Source organism: Bufo bufo, chromosome 8, assembly GCF_905171765.1.
Source record: "Bufo bufo chromosome 8, aBufBuf1.1, whole genome shotgun sequence".
Taxonomy (NCBI): domain Eukaryota; kingdom Metazoa; phylum Chordata; class Amphibia; order Anura; family Bufonidae; genus Bufo; species Bufo bufo.
This window is the reverse complement of record NC_053396.1, coordinates 126506100-126523836: the sequence shown is the minus strand read 5'-3', so window position 1 is coordinate 126523836 and position 17737 is coordinate 126506100. Positions and strand designations below refer to the sequence as shown.

The 17737-nt window shown below is 42.9% G+C and overlaps 1 protein-coding gene across 4 annotated transcripts in view; it reads left to right on the top strand.

Annotated features, from left to right (window-relative positions):
- COL4A6 (collagen type IV alpha 6 chain) overlaps positions 1-17737 on the top strand; it is a 271820-nt gene that overhangs the window by 74466 nt on the left and 179617 nt on the right. For all 4 annotated transcript variants that reach the window (XM_040442327.1, XM_040442329.1, XM_040442328.1 and 1 more), the window contains exon 3: positions 16083-16166. In XM_040442327.1, the coding sequence (XP_040298261.1) occupies positions 16083-16166 (84 nt within the window). The remainder of the gene's footprint in view (positions 1-16082; positions 16167-17737) is intronic.

Here is a 17737-nt window from a genome sequence, read left to right as displayed (position 1 = left end):
CCATCATGTCCCCCAGCCAGTGCCATCAGCCCAATGCCATTGTCAGTTTGACACCATCATCATGTCCTCCAGCCAGCGCCATCAGCCCCATGCCATAGCCATCCACCCCCCGGTAGATTTGGGCCCCTGCTAATATACTTACCTTTCCTGAACGGTGCGCGGCTGTCTGATGGAGTCCGCAGGAGACGGACCGCATCTTCTTCCCAGCATGCACTGAGAGGGACCTGACGTCACACACAGCGTCAGCCAGCGCGCTGACTATGTGTGCACGCAAGGCCCTGGCCAGTGCAGCGCTTTGCAGAGTCGGGAGGCCACGGAGCGGTGAGTGAGAAGCTTCTTCAATTCACTACCGCTCTGTGGTCATCTATCGCGATCTAGCTAAAATCTATATCGTTGCCCGAATTTATGTCGATAATATCGTATATGGTTTATATCGCCCACCCCTAGTATATGGTGTGCAATCTTATTCCTAAACTATTTGCCCATTATAACTGGCCGTGGCGATGACCAGATTCCCATGTGTCATGTGACCTTGTGGCTGCAGGAGGCGTCAAACTGGATGTTTTCAGCGAGGGAGCCCAGCGGAGCATCCCATGCTGGGAAGAGAAGGTAAGTAAGCTTCCCTTTACAGGTTTGACCAAGTGGAGGTGGGTTGCCAAATCCTCCTCTCCTGCACATGTTGCCTGAATCTACATGAAAACTGCGCAATTGCATTTTTTTAAATTCAGTTTTTGGTGTGGATTTATTTTAACAACCCTTTTAAAATCTATGGGAAAAACCCCTATACGGTATATAACAATTGACACGCTGCGGATTGTAAAATCCATTCGGTAGATCAATTCTGCAATACGCAATCTGTACATGTGACTCTGTACAAATCTCAAATTCACTTTGCTGGTACCGTACACTGTGGTTTTTCTGCATGAAAACCTGTATTGATAAACCACACGTAATCCGCATCATGTGCAGTTACCCTAAAAGTGCTTCGTCGTTCACTATACTCACGTTGTTAGGAAACAAAAAAAAATTGTCTTAGTTTTAGTGAGTTTTCCTTTCCAATTGGCCACCCTGTACAGGAATCTGGTACATTTTAAGTAAAATCGCAGGTACATATTATTAACCCCGCATTGATACTGTAAACATATCTTCAAAATGTGACACTTTTGCTGTAACATAACTATGTTTCCTTCTTGTGCCTGAGCCGTTGTAAATGGAACATAGGAACTGATTAACCTAATGAGAACCATAGCTGGTTCTTTTTTATTCAGATTATTTTTAGTACGGAGACAGAGAACAACAACAATGGGGCTGGTCATCTGGCTCCAATAACTTTCCATATTTTCTTAATTTGTTAGAAGGGACAAAAAAATAAAATAAAAGTTTTGTTTGCGTACAGTGTACGACATCTGACCACACAACTGGCGAATTCTTCAACCTGAGAACTCATTCAGTTTGTCCAACTTGACCGATTTGACTATAACTTAAACCATATTCTGTTTTCTTGGGGTTTTTTGTATCATTTTTTAATTGACTTTGCATGTGCTGTAGGGGGTTCTATTAAGATCTTCTTAGTAATTTCTTTGAAGACCATTCACAGTCGGTTCTGCCCAGGATGAGACTGCACAGTGAGGGGTCGGCTACATGGTGACTATGGCTGTGACACATGTTGAGCGCCCCAGTATCGCGCCCCATAGAAAAACATGTTTGCTGCCACTGCCAAACCCAAATACCAAAAAATCCATGGCAAGCCAGCTGCACTGTGAACTGTGGTCGCACAACAGTTGTTGCAGCCAAAATTGCAGTGTAGCAATGCCCTAAATGGTAACATGGTAGACATTTTGTTCATTGTTCCTTTTAAGTTTAAAGGGATTGTCCACTTTGACTATTCCGTTTGTCTGATTTGTTCCCCGCCAAGTAGCTGATTCTAGGGAGCTCTCCTGTAGGTGAAAATCCATGTACTGCTCTTTATAGAAGGTTGTCCTAATCAGGCGTTCCTTCCCTGCCATTACCTCTGTAGGACCTATTCACTAGTGTGTTAATCATCTGCGTGATCTTGAGCCTTGTGAGAATCTCACCACATACCATGGCCACCATATACAGATGTAGCAGGGTTAACACACAAACTCTTAACTCAAATTTCTTAACTCATCGCGTTATCTTGAAACAAAAGCCATTGAAAAGCAATTGAAGGTGTTTGCTTAACGCATTTAGTTTAGATAACACGTCTCATAAAACGTGTGTTAACTCTACTACATCTGTACATCTGCCAGTATCACCATGTTATGAGGTGCAAGTTAGAATTGAATATGGACTCTTCAATAAGAAGGTCACAACCTATGCGTTGCATAGAGCACCCATAACCATCTACAGTATATGGCTCTACTGTACCTTCATACAAATGCCATATTACAGAGGTATTCTGCTTCTAGGAGAAAATAACCTCATAATACAGTTGCTTACAGAGCTCCATATGGTGGCAATCTGAGTGCCGGTTGTTTCATGATAGGGACACAGGGTCCTTGTGACTCTTTACAGGCTGTGCAGCCCTTGTAATTGGCAAGAAAAAGCCATAGGGGAAAAAGAGCTTTCACGTTAATAGGGTCGTATGCAAAGACATGAATCTGTTTAAATTTCTTACTCAAAAAATGGTTTAGTAAAAATGTGAAGACACCTGTACATATACACTGCTCAAAAAAATAAAGGGAACACTTAAACAACACAATGTAACTCCAAGTCAATCACACTTCTGTGAAATCAAACTGTCCACTTAGGAAGCAACACTGAGTGACAATCAATTTCACATGCTGTTGTGCAAATGGGATAGACAACAGGTGGAAATTATAGGCAATTAGCAAGACACCCCCAATAAAGGAGTGGTTCTGCAGGTGGTGACCACAGACACTTCTCAGTCCCTATGCTTCCTGGCTGATGTTTTGGTCACTTTTGAATGCTGGCGGTGCTTTCACTCTAGTGGTAGCATGAGACGGAGTCTACAACCGACACAAGTGGCTCAGGTAGTGCAGCTTATCCAGGATGGCACATCAATGCGAGCTGTGGCAAGAAGGTTTGCTGTGTCTATCAGCGTAGTGTCCAGAGCATGGAGGCGCTACCAGGAGACAGGCCAGTACATCAGGAGACGTAGAGGAGGCCGTAGGAGGGCAACAACCCAGCAGCAGGACCGCTACCTCCGCCTTTGTGCAAGGAGGAACAGGAGGAGCACTGCCAGAGCCCTGCAAAATGACCTCCAGCAGGCCACAAATGTGCATGTGTCTGCTCAAACGGTCAGAAACAGACTCCATGAGGGTGATATGAGGGCCCGACGTCCACAGGTGGGGGTTGTTCTTACAGCCCAACACCGTGCAGGACGTTTGGCATTTGCCAGAGAACACCAAGATTGGCAAATTCCCCACTGGCGCCCTGTGCTTTTCACAGATAAAAGCAGGTTCACACTGAGCACATGTGACAGACGTGACAGAGTCTGGAGATGCCGTGGAGAACGTTCTGCTGCCTGCAACATCCTCCAGCATGACTGGTTTGGCATTTGGTCAGTAATGGTGTGGGGTGGCATTTCTTTGGAGGGTCCCACAGCCCTCCATGTGCTCGCCAGAGGTAGCCTGACTGCCATTAGGTACCGAGATGAGATCCTCAGACCCCTTGTGAGACCATATGCTGATGCGGTTGGCCCTGGGTTCCTCCTAATGCAAGACAATGCTAGACCTCATGTGGCTGAAGTGTGTCAGCAGTTCCTGCAAGACGAAGGCATTGATGCTATGGACTGGCCCGCCCGTTCTCCAGACCTGAATCCAATTGAGCACATCTGGGACATCATGTCTCGCTCTATCCACCAACATCATGTTGCACCACAGACTGTCCAGGAGTTGGCAGATGCTTTAGTCCAGGCCTGGGAGGAGATCCCTCAGGAGACCGTTCGCCACCTCATCAGGAGCATGCCCAGGCATTGTAGGGAGGTCATACAGGCACGTGGAGGCCACACACACTACTGAGCCTCATTTTGACTTGTTTTAAGGACATTACATCAAAGTTGGATCAGCCTGTAGTGTGTTTTTCCACTTAAATTTTGAGTGTGACTCCAAATCCAGACCTCCATGGGTTGAAAAATTTGATTTCCATTTTTAATTTTGGTGTGATTTTGTTGTCAGCACATTCAACTATGTAAAGAACAAAGTATTTCAGAAGAATATTTAATTAACTCAGATCTAGGATGTGTTATTTTTGTGTTCCCTTTATTTTTTGGAGCAGTGTATATCATACAACAGCTATGTTGGTGTCAATTACAGTCAACCACAGGTGTATGTAGTACACTGAGTGGACAGCAAGACATCTAAGGGTACTTTCACGCTAGCGTTATTCTTTTCCGGTATTGAAATCCGGTAAAGGGTCTCAATACCGAAAAAAAACGCATCAGTTTTGTCCCAATGCATTCTGAATAGAAAGCAATCCATTCAGTATGCATCAGGATGTCTTCCGTTCAGTCCCTTGTATGGTATTAGACCGGCCAAAATACTGCAGCTTGCAATTCTGGAACACTACCGCACTTTCCGGATCCAGCATTAATTTCCATTGAAATGTATTAATACCGGTTCCGGTACCAAGTTTTCCGGAAATTGCCGGATCCGGTTTTCCAGTCTGCGCATGCGCAGTTCCCTCTAGCTTTGAAAAAATTTAATACTGGATCCGTTATTTCGGATACCGGAAAGGCGGATCCGGTATTTTAATGAATAAGTCTAACGAATCCAGAAAAAAAAAGATATTCGTTTGCATACGGATTTCCGGATCCGGCAGGCAGTTCTGGCAACGGAACTGCCTGCCGAATTCTAACAACGCGAGTGTGAAAGTACCCTAAGGAACCAGCCTGTTCTTTGGTTTGTCCATTTTTCTATATATTAGGAACTGTTAGCTGCCTTCATTTCCAAGACTTATTTCGGTCATGGATTCCCTGAAAACATGATTGATTCCTGTTCAGGTTTGAGTGAACTTTGCACTCCGTACATGATGGTGTCCACCGAACGTGTTGTCTGCCCCTCGTAGAGAAAGCACTGTGTATTGTAAGTGGAGCCTCTTGATGACATGTTGGCTTCGCTTAGCAGATCTGCTTGTTCCTGAACATCTGTGAAAGTTTAATGTTTGTGGATGGGAATATTTTTGACTTGGCCTCGGTTAAAACTATAAACATTTATGTCTTTCTTTTTTCTTTCTTCCTCTGTCTTAAGAAAAATGAATTCAGAAGCTTTCTACCTTTACAGCGTACGTAATCAATCAGCACACTGCTGTAAGGACACTGGTCCTTTTTGTGCCTACATTTTTAGTCCAGTGGGACAGTTTGTATCTGTGATGCCAGAAGGTTTTACATGATTTTCTAAGCTCTGACTGACGGTCAGCTGTGAACATGGGGCCACGGTCAGCTGTGAACATGGGGCCCGTTTCTCCTTGTTTGTCAATTTAGAGAGGCTCTTGCCATTGAGAGAAGAGCTGAATGACCCACCTGCCAAGAGATTATGGCATGTCCTGTGAATATGGAAAGTTCAGCTGATAGAATAGAAGATTGGTTGCTTTTTACTAACATAAATGTGTAAGGGGTTATCCCATGACATCATATAGTACATGGCGGTCTATTTCTAACAGAGCTAGAACCAGCCCTGTACCTCACATGGATCCAGAGATCTCCCCATTCACTGCTCTGCTAGATTTATATCAAGCTGACAGCTCAAGGGGAGTGTCTTTTCTGCTGCAGCTCAGGGGGCGTGTCTCAGCTCTCCCTATCACAGCTCAGGAGGCAGTTAAAGGATAAAACTGAGCATGTGCGGCCTTCTCAGTGAGCAGATCAAAGAAATAAGAAATAAACAAGATTGTATTGAATAACTCAGTGGCTATGCTAAAATTTTTATTACATGCAATTACAAAATAATTCAGATTCAGGTGCTAGTTTGAAAACTGTAGAATATTTTTTGTGGGACAACCCCTTTAACCTCTTCAGGAGACAGGGCGTACAGGTACGCCCTTATGTCCTGGTACTTAAGGACACAGGGCGTACCTGTACGCCCTGTGTATTTCCGATCACCGCCGCGCGGTGGGCAGTGATCGGAAGCCGGTGCCCGCTCAAATCATTAAGCAGGCACCTCAACTAAATGCACGGGGGGAGGGGGGGTCAACAGCAAGCAATCAAAAAGGCGTACGCCCACCAAAATAGTACCAATCTAACCGTCGCCTCATCCCGCAAAAAATTAGCCCCTACCTGAGACAATCGCCCAAAAAATTTAAAAACTATGGCTCATATTATGGAGACACTAAAACATCATTTTTTTTGTTTTAAAAAAGCTGTTATTGTGTAAAACTTACATAAATAAAAAAAATGTATACATATTAGGTATCGCCGCGTCCATATCGACCGGCTCTATAAATATATCACATGACCTAACCCCTCAGATGAACACCGTAAAAAAATTAAAATAAAAACTGTGCTAAATAAACCATTTTTTGTCACCTTACATCACAAAAAGTGTAATAGCAAGCGATCAAAAAGTCATATGCACCCCAAAATAGTGCCAATCAAACAGTCATCTCATCCCAGAAAAATCATACCCTACCCAAGATGATCGCCCAAAAACTGAAAAAACTATGGCTCTCAGACTATGGAAAAACTAAAACATGATTTTTTTTGTTTCTAAAATGAAATCATTGTGTAAAACTTACATAAATAAAAAAATTGTATACATATTAGGTATCTCCACGTCCGTGACAACCAGCTCTATAAAAATACCACATGATCTAACCTGTCAGATAAATGTTGTAAATAACAAAAAAAAAAACGGTGCCAAAACAGAGCAACCAAAAATCATATGTACCCTAAACTAGTACCAACAAAACTTCCACCCTATCCCGGAGTTTCTAGAAATGGGGTCACTTTTTTGGAGTTTCTACTCTAGGGGTGCATCAGGGGGCTTCAAATGGGACATGGTATAAAAAAAAAACAGTCCAGCAAAATCTGCCTTCCAAAAACCGTATGGCATTCCTTTCCTTCTGCTCCCTGCCGTGTGCACATACAGCAGATTACGACCACATATGGGGTGTTTCTGTAAACTACAGAATCAGGGCCATAAATATTGAGTTTTGTTTGGCTGTTAACCCTTGCTTTGTAACTGGAAAAAAAATATTAAAATGGAAAATCTGCCATAAAAGTGAAATTTTGAAATTGTATATCTATTTTCCATTAATTCTTGTGGAACACCTAAAGGGTTAACAACGTTTGTAAAATCAGTTTTGAATACCTTGAGGGGTGTAGTTTCTAGAATGGGGTTTTCTTTTTGTGTAGTTTCTATTATGTAAGCCTCACAAAGTGACTTCAGACCTGAACTGGTCCCTAAAAAGTTGGTTTTTGAACATTTCTGAGAAATTTTAAGATTTACTTCTAAACTTCTAAGCCTTGTAACGTCCCCCAAAAATAAAATGTCATTCCCAAAATGATCCTAACATGAAGTAGACATATGGGGAATGTAAAGTAATAACTATTTTTGTAGGTATTACTATGTATTATAGAAGTAGAGAAATTGAAACTTAGGCAAATTTCGTATTTTTTTATAAATAAAAATGATTTTTTACTCCATTTTACCACTGTCATGAAGTACAATATGTGACGAAAAATCTATCTCAGAATGGCCTGAAAAGTAAAAGCATTTTAAGTTATCACCACTTAAAGTGACATTGGTCAGATTTGCAGAAAATGGCCTGGTCCTTAAGGTGAAATAAGGCTGTGTCCTTAAGGAGTTAAGTACATTACTTTTCATATAGTTATACTGTTAGGCTCCATTCACACGTCCGCAATTTCGTTCCGCATTTTGCGGAACGGAATTGCGGACCCATTTATTCCTATGCGGCAGCACGAGGTGCTGCCCGGACACGGAATTGCGGATCCGCACTTCCGGGTCCGCACTTCCATTCCGCAAAAAAATAGAACATGTCCTATTCTTGTCTGTAATTACGGACAAGAACATGCATATTCTATTAGTGACGGCAATGTGCGGTCTGCAAAATGCGGAACGCACAATGCCGCTTTCCGTGTTTTGTGGATCCGCAAAACACGTTGCGGATGTGTGAATGGAGCCTTATACTTAGGGTGTACGGAGCTACTTTGTCAACTGAATAGAATTTGAGCTATTCCTATGGGTATTATCGTGGCAGTCCCCTAGTCTTCACCGTTTAACCCCTCTACAGGGATCTGGACCTTTGCTGCAGGAAAACCACCATGCTACCTCCTCCTGGAGTAATCGATGTATGATTGACAGCTAACCCACAGAGTCAAGAGTCACTGGTGCAGAGCACCAAGGGATTAGGAAAAATCATAATCAGGGACAGGCTGAAGTCAGAGCAGGCAGAGTATGTGCAATCCGAGAAACAGTCTAGGGTCAGGGCAGGCAGCACAGGGTCGGCACAGAGATCGGGCAGGGGTCAGGACAGGCAGTGAAGGGTCAAATCCGGAAAACAGGCAGAAGTGGGTGCTCGTATTATAGCAAACCTAGCAGTACACTAGTGAACTAGGAACCTATTGTTTAGACACCATCCCACAGGGGAAGGTGCCTTAATCTCCCCAAGGTTGCCAGCCATCAGCTGGTGAAGATAAGGATGCATGCACTGGTCCTTTAAGAGTGCACCATACGGGCAGAGAAAGGCTGAACTGGCAAGCAGGCCACAGCCTGCATGGAGGGACGAGCTAACCAGGAGGGGAAGATTGAGAGCCAGGTCTGCACCTCCAGCAGGGGAGCACAGCAACAGGAAGATACACTTTAGAAATGAACAGAAAAATCTAAGGCTGGGTTCACACAGGCGTCACGTTTTGGCTCAGGATGCGTCCCGGGTGCATTGCGGCAAACCCGCGCGAGCAGGTACCCAATTGCAGTCAGTTTTGACTGCGATTGCGTTCCGTTGTTCAGTTTATATCGCACGGGTGCAATGCGTTTTGCCAACGCATGATAAAAAACTGAATGTGGTACCCAGACCCAAACTTCTTCACTGAAGTTCAGGTTTGGGTTTGATGTTTTGCAGATGTAATTATTTTCCCTTATAACATGGTTATAAGAGAAAATAATAGCATTCTTAATACAGAATGCTTAGTAGAAGGTCAATTGAGGGTTAAAAAAATAAATAAAATTAACTCACCTCCTCCAATTAATTGCGTAGCTGCCGGTCTCCTGTTCTATCTTCAGGACCTGTCAAAGGACCTGTGGTGATGTCACTGAGCTTATCACATGGTCCAATCACATGGTCCATCACCATGGTGATAGACCATGTGATTGGACCATGTGATGTGACATCACCACAGGTCCTTTAGCCGGCAGCTCATGATTAAAGAAGTAAGAAGAGATCGGCAACTACGCGATCAAGAGGAGGAGGTGAGTTAATTATTATTATATTTTTTTAACCCTCAATTGACCTTCTACTAAGCATTCTGTATTAAAGAATGCTATTATTTTCCCTTATAACCATGTTATAAGGGAAAATAATACAGTGAATAGACTGTCATCTTAGCAACCATGCGTGAAAATCACACCGCATCTGCACTTGCTTGCGGATGCTTGCGATTTTCACGCAGCCCCATTCACTTCTATGGGGCCTGTGTTGCGTGATAAACGCACAATATAGAGCATGCTGTGATTTTCACGCAACGCACAAGTGATGCGTGAAAATCACCGCTCATGTGCACAGCCCCATAGAAGTGAATGGGTCAGGATTCAGTGCTGGTGCAATGCATTCGCCCGTGTGAACCCAGCCTAATAGTTTTGCTTACAATTGAAGAAAACTCAGTACATGTTGCCTTAAGTGGTAACATTGTCAGGCTAATCCTTTCAGATGGTAAACTTTTTGCAGCATTGATCGTGTCTGAACGCGCAAGTAATAAGTGATAGATATATACATATATACAATAGCATTCCTATACATATATAAGTTTACTCTCTGGTTTGATCTCTGATCTTGACATCCAAATATTTCACTCCAGGCAAATATTTAGCAGAATACTCAACTCATCAATGTATTCCTTCTATGCTAAGAATTGCAGCATTGAACTTGGGGCATGTTTTCATTTTCAGGCAGGGCTGTCTTATTTCAACGTTTGCTAAAAGCATGCCGTTTGTGAAAGGTTTGCCTGCTTAATAGTACGGAATAATGGGGCATATTTATAAGTGTACCTATGTACTTATGTGTGATCGGTCAGAAGAAATGGTATGGTTACTTGATGTCCTCCAAAGATGATGCACACATCTGTGTATATTTGATGTAACATTTTACCCTATTGGAATAACCCTTTCACAATGAATAGCTGCTCTGAACTAACATAAGAGTGGAAAACAGGGCAATATTTTAAGGGCTGATTCACAGGACCGTGATCGATCAGCATCTCCCAGACCAACCGCAGCTGCCCTGACCTGAACTGACTGCATCATAGTGTTTTATGATACAGTCAGTTCCTGATTTGTACTGTATTCACATCATCATGTGAGTACAGTACAATAAAACCACGATCAGATAGGAACTGACTGGATAAGAAAACACTATGATGCAAAAACCTACACCCAGACACTACATGTATGTCTTTGTGCTATTGATTTATTCTACAATGCTATTCATATGTCATCAATGTACCCTTGATGTTGATTAGCACAGCTCATTAAAAGAAGTCATGGCCCAAATTAAATCATATCTAAGGGATATAGTAGTCATTGTTTGTGTGGAAAACTGGGAATAGTCACATATGCTTTATTTCCAATTAATCTCTAATGAACATAATGGCCCAGATTTACTAATATGTCTGTCTGCACTTAAAATCTTTGTAAAAATTGAGAAAATTTGCGCAATTTGGGAGCAATTTGTCTCAAATGTGCTATGATTCAGACATAAAATTCAAAGAGAAGAGTCTCTCCCTGCACCACATTTATCATCCGGCCTGAGCCCCTGTGATCAATCTGGTGCAGGTCTAAGCTTACACCATCTACAGGATTAGTAATATCTTTTGGGTAATATCTTCTGGGCCAATATCTTTTGGGTCTATGCAAGTGCACCCAGCAAATAGTGCTTTTTCCCTCTACTGCTCACTGATGGACCAACGCATGACCCATATACACGTTTTATCATTTCTGTATGCTGCAACCACCTCACTTGGTCAGTCTTATAAGTAAAAGATCAGGGGAGCCTAGTGATATGCCATCATTCTTTATGAATGGTGTGATCCAGAGTTATCTATACATAGTCTGTGATGATAATGAGGTGACCACTGAGATTATATGTGCAGAGCAAGAAATCTCGGCCTGTGAGAGGCTAGAGTGAAAACTGCAAAATATTAGGACTTTTTTTAAATTGTGAACAATAAAATGGAAAATAAAATAAAAATATTAAAAAATCTGTATGTATAACAATCCGTCATTTCCTGATGACACGTTCCCTTTTAGGTATTTGTATCTCTGACCTGCTAGTGTGTTGTGGTACTGATTAATATAGGTTTTTATGTTGCTCTACTAAAGATGAAACACCATCTACAGAATTTCTTTTATATTTATTGAACTCTATTTTACTTGCCTTAAGGAAAAAAAATTCAAGAATGTATGTAATACATCATCCTTGGTCTAGTTAGAAACTGTACCTGCCTAAAGGCAAAGAGCCAGCAAGCCATGACAGGACAACTGAGCTTCCATTCTTGTGCTGTTAGACCACTGTGGTTTGATCTTCTTAGTAATGCAATGTTTTATACCATAAGAAGTGTTTGTCATATACTTTGTGGCTTAAAAAGCCACACTTAAAAATACAGTGAGTGATGGTTTCCTAGACCAAACTCCTGGATTTTAGTTTGTATTACTTCTCCCAGTATTTCTCTACCATCCTACACTCAGGGGTGCACCTAGCCTTTCTGCTGCCTGAGGCGAAAAACTGGAATGGGCACACCCCTTCCCAATTCAAATTTCTTAACCTAACCCCTTCCTTTCAGCCCATGGCCCTTCGGCTGCCCCCCTCTTGCCCCTAGCTGGTGCTTCTTGAGGCAATCGCCTCACCTGGCCTCATTGGTGGTGCACCCCTGCCTACACTTACTCCACTTATGAAACATGTTACCTTCTTCTTCACCACACCCCCAGATGCATCTAGAGTGATCTAAGCTCTATCTAGCAGTATTTACAAGGGTTATGTTGAGGGTTCTTGTCTACCAACCTCTCTAAGGTCTTCACACATCTGATACAAGAAAGTTTTCCCCAACTCCTCTTCCCACTTCACCATGTGTCTCAATTTTATCACTTTCATTGAGCATGTTGTGGACTGGTGATATTTGTCCCTTTCTATGTGGCTGATATAGAAAAATATTTTCAGAAGTTGTCTCTTGTACTTCTTTTCCTTGCTAATACTTTTTGAAGAAATTATAGACCTGTAAACAACTCAATCTTTCTTTATTACATCTATCAAATTCTCGTTAACCTCTATACATTTTTTGCTTTTTTGACTTTTTGCTCTTCCTCCATTTAAATTGTATAACTTCCAGTCCAGGCTTAAAGTGTGGCTATTGATAAACGGATAGATTAAATTCCACTTTCACCCATAAGGGTTTGAGTTCCTGTGCTCCTAATTGGTAAAACTGAATTGTCTGCACTGCCCTGTAATAATGCCATAGGCTCAGGCATGCCTCTTCTTTTATGATGCCTCATTGTTATTTTCTTTCAAATCTTTGTCCTATTGTATTTCCACACCATGTTGACTTTGGTTCTGTTAATCTGGTCATCAGATGTTTGTCGGCTCAGCCGACCGATTTCGGCAGGACCAAAATCGGTGCATGGTGCTTTCAGGCTCTTCAGCTAAGGATCAGTAGTTCTGCCCGATCCTTTCATTTAGGCATGTATGTGTATAGGGGTAATAGGAGTCCATCACATATAATATTAAATTGCAAAATATATCATATACATATATTTAAAAAAATATATAAAATATATATATATACCGTATATCTCAAAAAAGAAAGTTCAAGGCAGCACAAATATGTGACCAAAGTAAGGAGTGCCAGCAATAAGACGCAACCCACCGTCTTGAAATACAGTAAATAAAAAACTGCAGCACTTCTAATCGGTGAAAAAATGTGAGGTCCTTTATTCACCCATGCGACGTTTCAGTCCGCTTACTGGGACCGTTCTCAAGCCTGAGCGTGAGAACGGTCCCAGGAAGCGGACTGAAACGTTGCATGGGTGAATAAAGGACCTCACATTTTTTCACCGATTGGAAGTGCTGCAATTTTTTCTTTACTATGTATATGTTGTGGAAATTTTATTATGCAGACATTTTACTTTAGGATGTGTGTGTGTTTTTATAGTTTGTCATCTGTCTCCCTGTGTCTGATTTAGCCAGGGAGCGCTCTAGCAGAGGGCACTTTGGCTGGATTGGGACCAGTGGCAAAACCGTCAGTATGAAAACCTTCTCATTGGCTTGGAGACATATCTGCCTTTAAGACATGCATATCTGCCTTGTCGGTATACTAGTACCGTATACTGACAATAGCCGTAGCAATGCCTCGCAGATAATTTCAAACCTATGGGAACCAGTAGAATGATCTTTATTAGACACTGATCACCTTTGAGCAGTGTTGAATGAGGTCCATGCTGACAGTGATGGGGGGTGGGCGGCCACCTGGCTGATCGGACAATGGACATGACTATTCCTTCCTTATACAGGGATGGGGCGTGTGCATTGTCTGCCTGGCCACATTGGTTGCCCCGCCCTGTCCTTTGACATCACTTCCTGCATGTTATAACTTCCTGTATCCTTGTCTTGGGCCAGCCCCTTTTACACCTTTTGTGAGTAAATAAAGGTGAGCAGACTGAGAAGGGCGGGGGGAGTCTCTCAGGATTTTCAATCAAGATGGTAACAGATGTGTGTCTCTCTGACTGGGGCTGAGGGAAGGGGGTCTCACCATTTTCCTTACACAAACTTTGATGCGAGCTGATTGCAACTATTAATATTTACCACAACATATATATACACTGCTCAAAAAAATAAAGGGAACACTTAAACAACACAATGTAACTCCAAGTCAATCACACTTCTGTGAAATCAAACTGTCCACTTAGGAAGCAACACTGAGTGACAATTTCACATGCTGTTGTGCAAATGGGATAGACAACAGGTGGAAATTATAGGCAATTAGCAAGACCCCCCCAATAAAGGAGTGGTTCTGCAGGTGGTAACCACAGACCACTTCTCAGTTCCGATGCTTCCTGGCTGATGTTTTGGTCACTTTTGAATGCTGGCGGTGCTTTCACTCTAGTGGTAGCATGAGACGGAGTCTACAACCCACACAAGTGGCTCAGGTAGTGCAGATTATCCAGGATGGCACATCAATGCGAGCTGTGGCAAGAAGGTTTGCTGTGTCTGTCAGCGTAGTGTCCAGAGCATAGAGGCGCTACCAGGAGACAGGCCAGTACATCAGGAGACGTGGAGGAGGCCGTAGGAGGGCAACAACCCAGCAGCAGGACCGCTACCTCCGCCTTTGTGCAAGGAAGAACAGGAGGAGCACTGCCAGTCCTGCAAAATGACCTCCAGCAGGCCACAAATGTGCATGTGTCTGCTCAAACGGTCAGAAACAGACTCCATGAGGGTGATATGAGGGCCCGACGTCCACAGGTGGGGGTTGTGCTTACAGCCCAACACCGTGCAGGACGTTTGGCATTTGCCAGAGAACACCAAGATTGGCAAATTTGCCACTGACGCCCTGTGCTCTTCACAGATGAAAGCAGGTTCACACTGAGCACATGTGACAGACGTGACAGAGTCTGGAGATGCCGTGGAGAACGTTCTGCTGCCTGCAACATCCTCCAGCATGACCGGTTTGGCATTGGGTCAGTAATGGTGTGGGGTGGCATTTCTTTGGAGGGCCACACAGCCCTCCATGTGCTCGCCAGAGGTAGCCTGACTGCCATTAGGTACCGAGATGAGATCCTCAGACCCCTTGTGAGACCATATGCTGGTGCGGTTGGCCCTGTCTTCCTCCTAATGCAAGACAATGCTAGACCTCATGTGGCTGGAGTGTGTCAGCAGTTCCTGCAAGACGAAGGCATTGATGCTATGGACTGGCCCGCCTGTTCCCCAGACCTGAATCCAATTGAGCACATCTGGGACATCACGTCTCACTCTATCCACCAACGTCACGTTGCACCACAGACTGTCCAGGAGTTGGCAGATGCTTTAGTCCAGATCTGGGAGGAGATCCCTCAGGAGACCGTCCGCCACCTCATCAGGAGCATGCACAGGCGTTGTAGGGAGGTCATACAGGCACGTGGAGGCCACACACACTACTGAGCCTCATTTTGACTTGTTTTAAGGACATTACATCAAAGTTGGATCAGCCTGTAGTGTGTTTTTCCACTTAAATTTTGAGTGTGACTCCAAATCCAGACCTCCATGGGTTGAAAATTTTGATTTCCATTTTTTTATTTTTGTGTGATTTTGTTGTCAGCACATTCAACTATGTAAAGAACAAAGTATTTCAAAAGAATATTTAATTAATTCAGATCTAGGATGTGTTATTTTTGTGTTCCCTTTATTTTTTTGAGCAGTGTATATATATATATATATATATATATATATATATATTTTTTTTTATATATATATATATATATATATATTTTTTTTTTTATTTTTTTTTTTCCATATACAGTGTACAAGCCACCTGTTTAAACTATGCCTTGGGCAGCAGTATGTACTTTGTCCTTCTTTAGTTTACTACATCTTGACAGTATATGCTCTTCATACAGCTGTATAGAGAAGTTTTATCAACCACTTTCGAAGATTAGCAGATGGGCTTTACCCAGAGGTCACCCTTTATATATACATTATAAAGAAGTAAACATTTCACATAGGCTCTTCTTGGGAGGCTGTATTCTATATATCCTTATGTCAGATGTTACCAAACACTTGTCAGAGGTGATTACAGCTCAGGACATCAGTGTCAGAATGAAGAGAAACAGTTATTAATGTGACTGGTAATCTATTTATGCAAGGTTTGTGGGAGCCATAAATGATCTCATATTTATGTTTTCCTTTCACAGGGAGGAAAGAAGACCTATCAGGGGCCATGTGCAGGACGAGATTGCAGCGGGGGCTGCAAATGTTTTCCAGAGAAAGGAGCTCGAGTAAGTTTTTTTCCTTCCACTTAGGATGGAAAAATTTGCAGCTAACTCTTATCTCTTCGGTTTTTTTTTCCCCCCACAAAGTACATCTGGAGAAACAAGAATGTAGTAACATCATGCATCTGCGCTAGAGACGGAGAACATCTGTGGGACCATGTGGTCTCCTGACCTAACTGGGGGTCTGTAAGACACTGACTCTTTCACCCTCTTTGTAGCCGGCGTGCAGCTGAACATATGGTCCAGCAGGTTTTTCTCTAGATCTGTTTAACAATGCTGTTTGAGCTGTAGGTTGTCACAAGAATCTAGCGGGAGGAATTTATCACGAGGGGAATATCTGAAGTCAGTTTTCCATGAGTCTGCGTTGATGTACTTTGTGCCACATTTATCAAATGGCCGATTTTGTTTGTTAAATATTTAAAACTTAACCTTTGGTGTAGAAATACTACTGCAGTTTTCTACAACCACCCCCCTTACCGTACTGGAGTGACTTTGGCATTTTTTTTTTGCGACTTTTAAAAAAAAATCCTAGTGATAAATCTGGAGTGAAATGTTTCACCATTCTTTCAAAACTGGAGTAATTGGTGTAAAAATGCAAAAAGTTGCAAAAAGGTTTGCACAAGTGACCCCAAAAAAGTGACAAAAAGTTCCAGAATTCTCTAAGTGTAGTGAGAAATTAGGGAGTGATAAATTCCCCCTATGAATTTAGTGTAATATGACTTATTACATACTTATTCACCCAGAAAAGAATGTCAGGTTGACTGTAAAGATGCCCATACACCTTCAATACTTGTCAGTCAATCATTGGACAGCTATATCTGTCTATACCCTCCCAACTCCCCCATACACATACTGTACATGCTTGGTTTAGTCAAGCATATATACGTTTTTGATGGGGAGTGGGGAGCTGTCCTTAAAGGGCTTCTCACATAAATAATGTAAAGAATAATACATAATCTAGTACATGACAACCTCTTTCTAATAAAGCTATAACCAGCCCTGTACCTCACATGGAACCAGAAATCCCCGTATTCACTGCTCCAATTGTTCTGCTAGATTTATTTCAGTCTGTCAGCATAGGGGACTTGCCCTTTCTTAGGCTACTTTCACACTAGCGTTCGGGTGTCCGCTCGTGCGCTCCGTTTGAAGGGGCTCACGAGCGGCCCCGAACGCATCCGTCTGGCCCCAATGCATTCTCAGTGGAGGCGGATCCACTGAGAATGCATCCGCCTGCCAGCGTTCAGCCTCCGCTCCGCTCAGTGAGCGGACACCTGAACGCTGCTTGCAGCGTTCGGGTGTCCGCCTGGCCGTGCGGAGGCGAGCGGATCCGTCCACACTTACAATGTAAGTCAATGGGGACGGATCTGCTTGAAGATGACACAATATGGCTCAATCTTCAAGCGGATCCGTTCCCCATTGACTTTCAATGTAAAGTCTGAACGGATCCGGTCAGACAACTTTCACACTTAGAAAATTTTCTAAGTTTTAATGCAGACGCATCCGTTCTGAACGGATGCGAACGTCTGCATTATCGGAGCGGATCCGTCTGATGAAACATCAGACGGATCCGCTCCGAA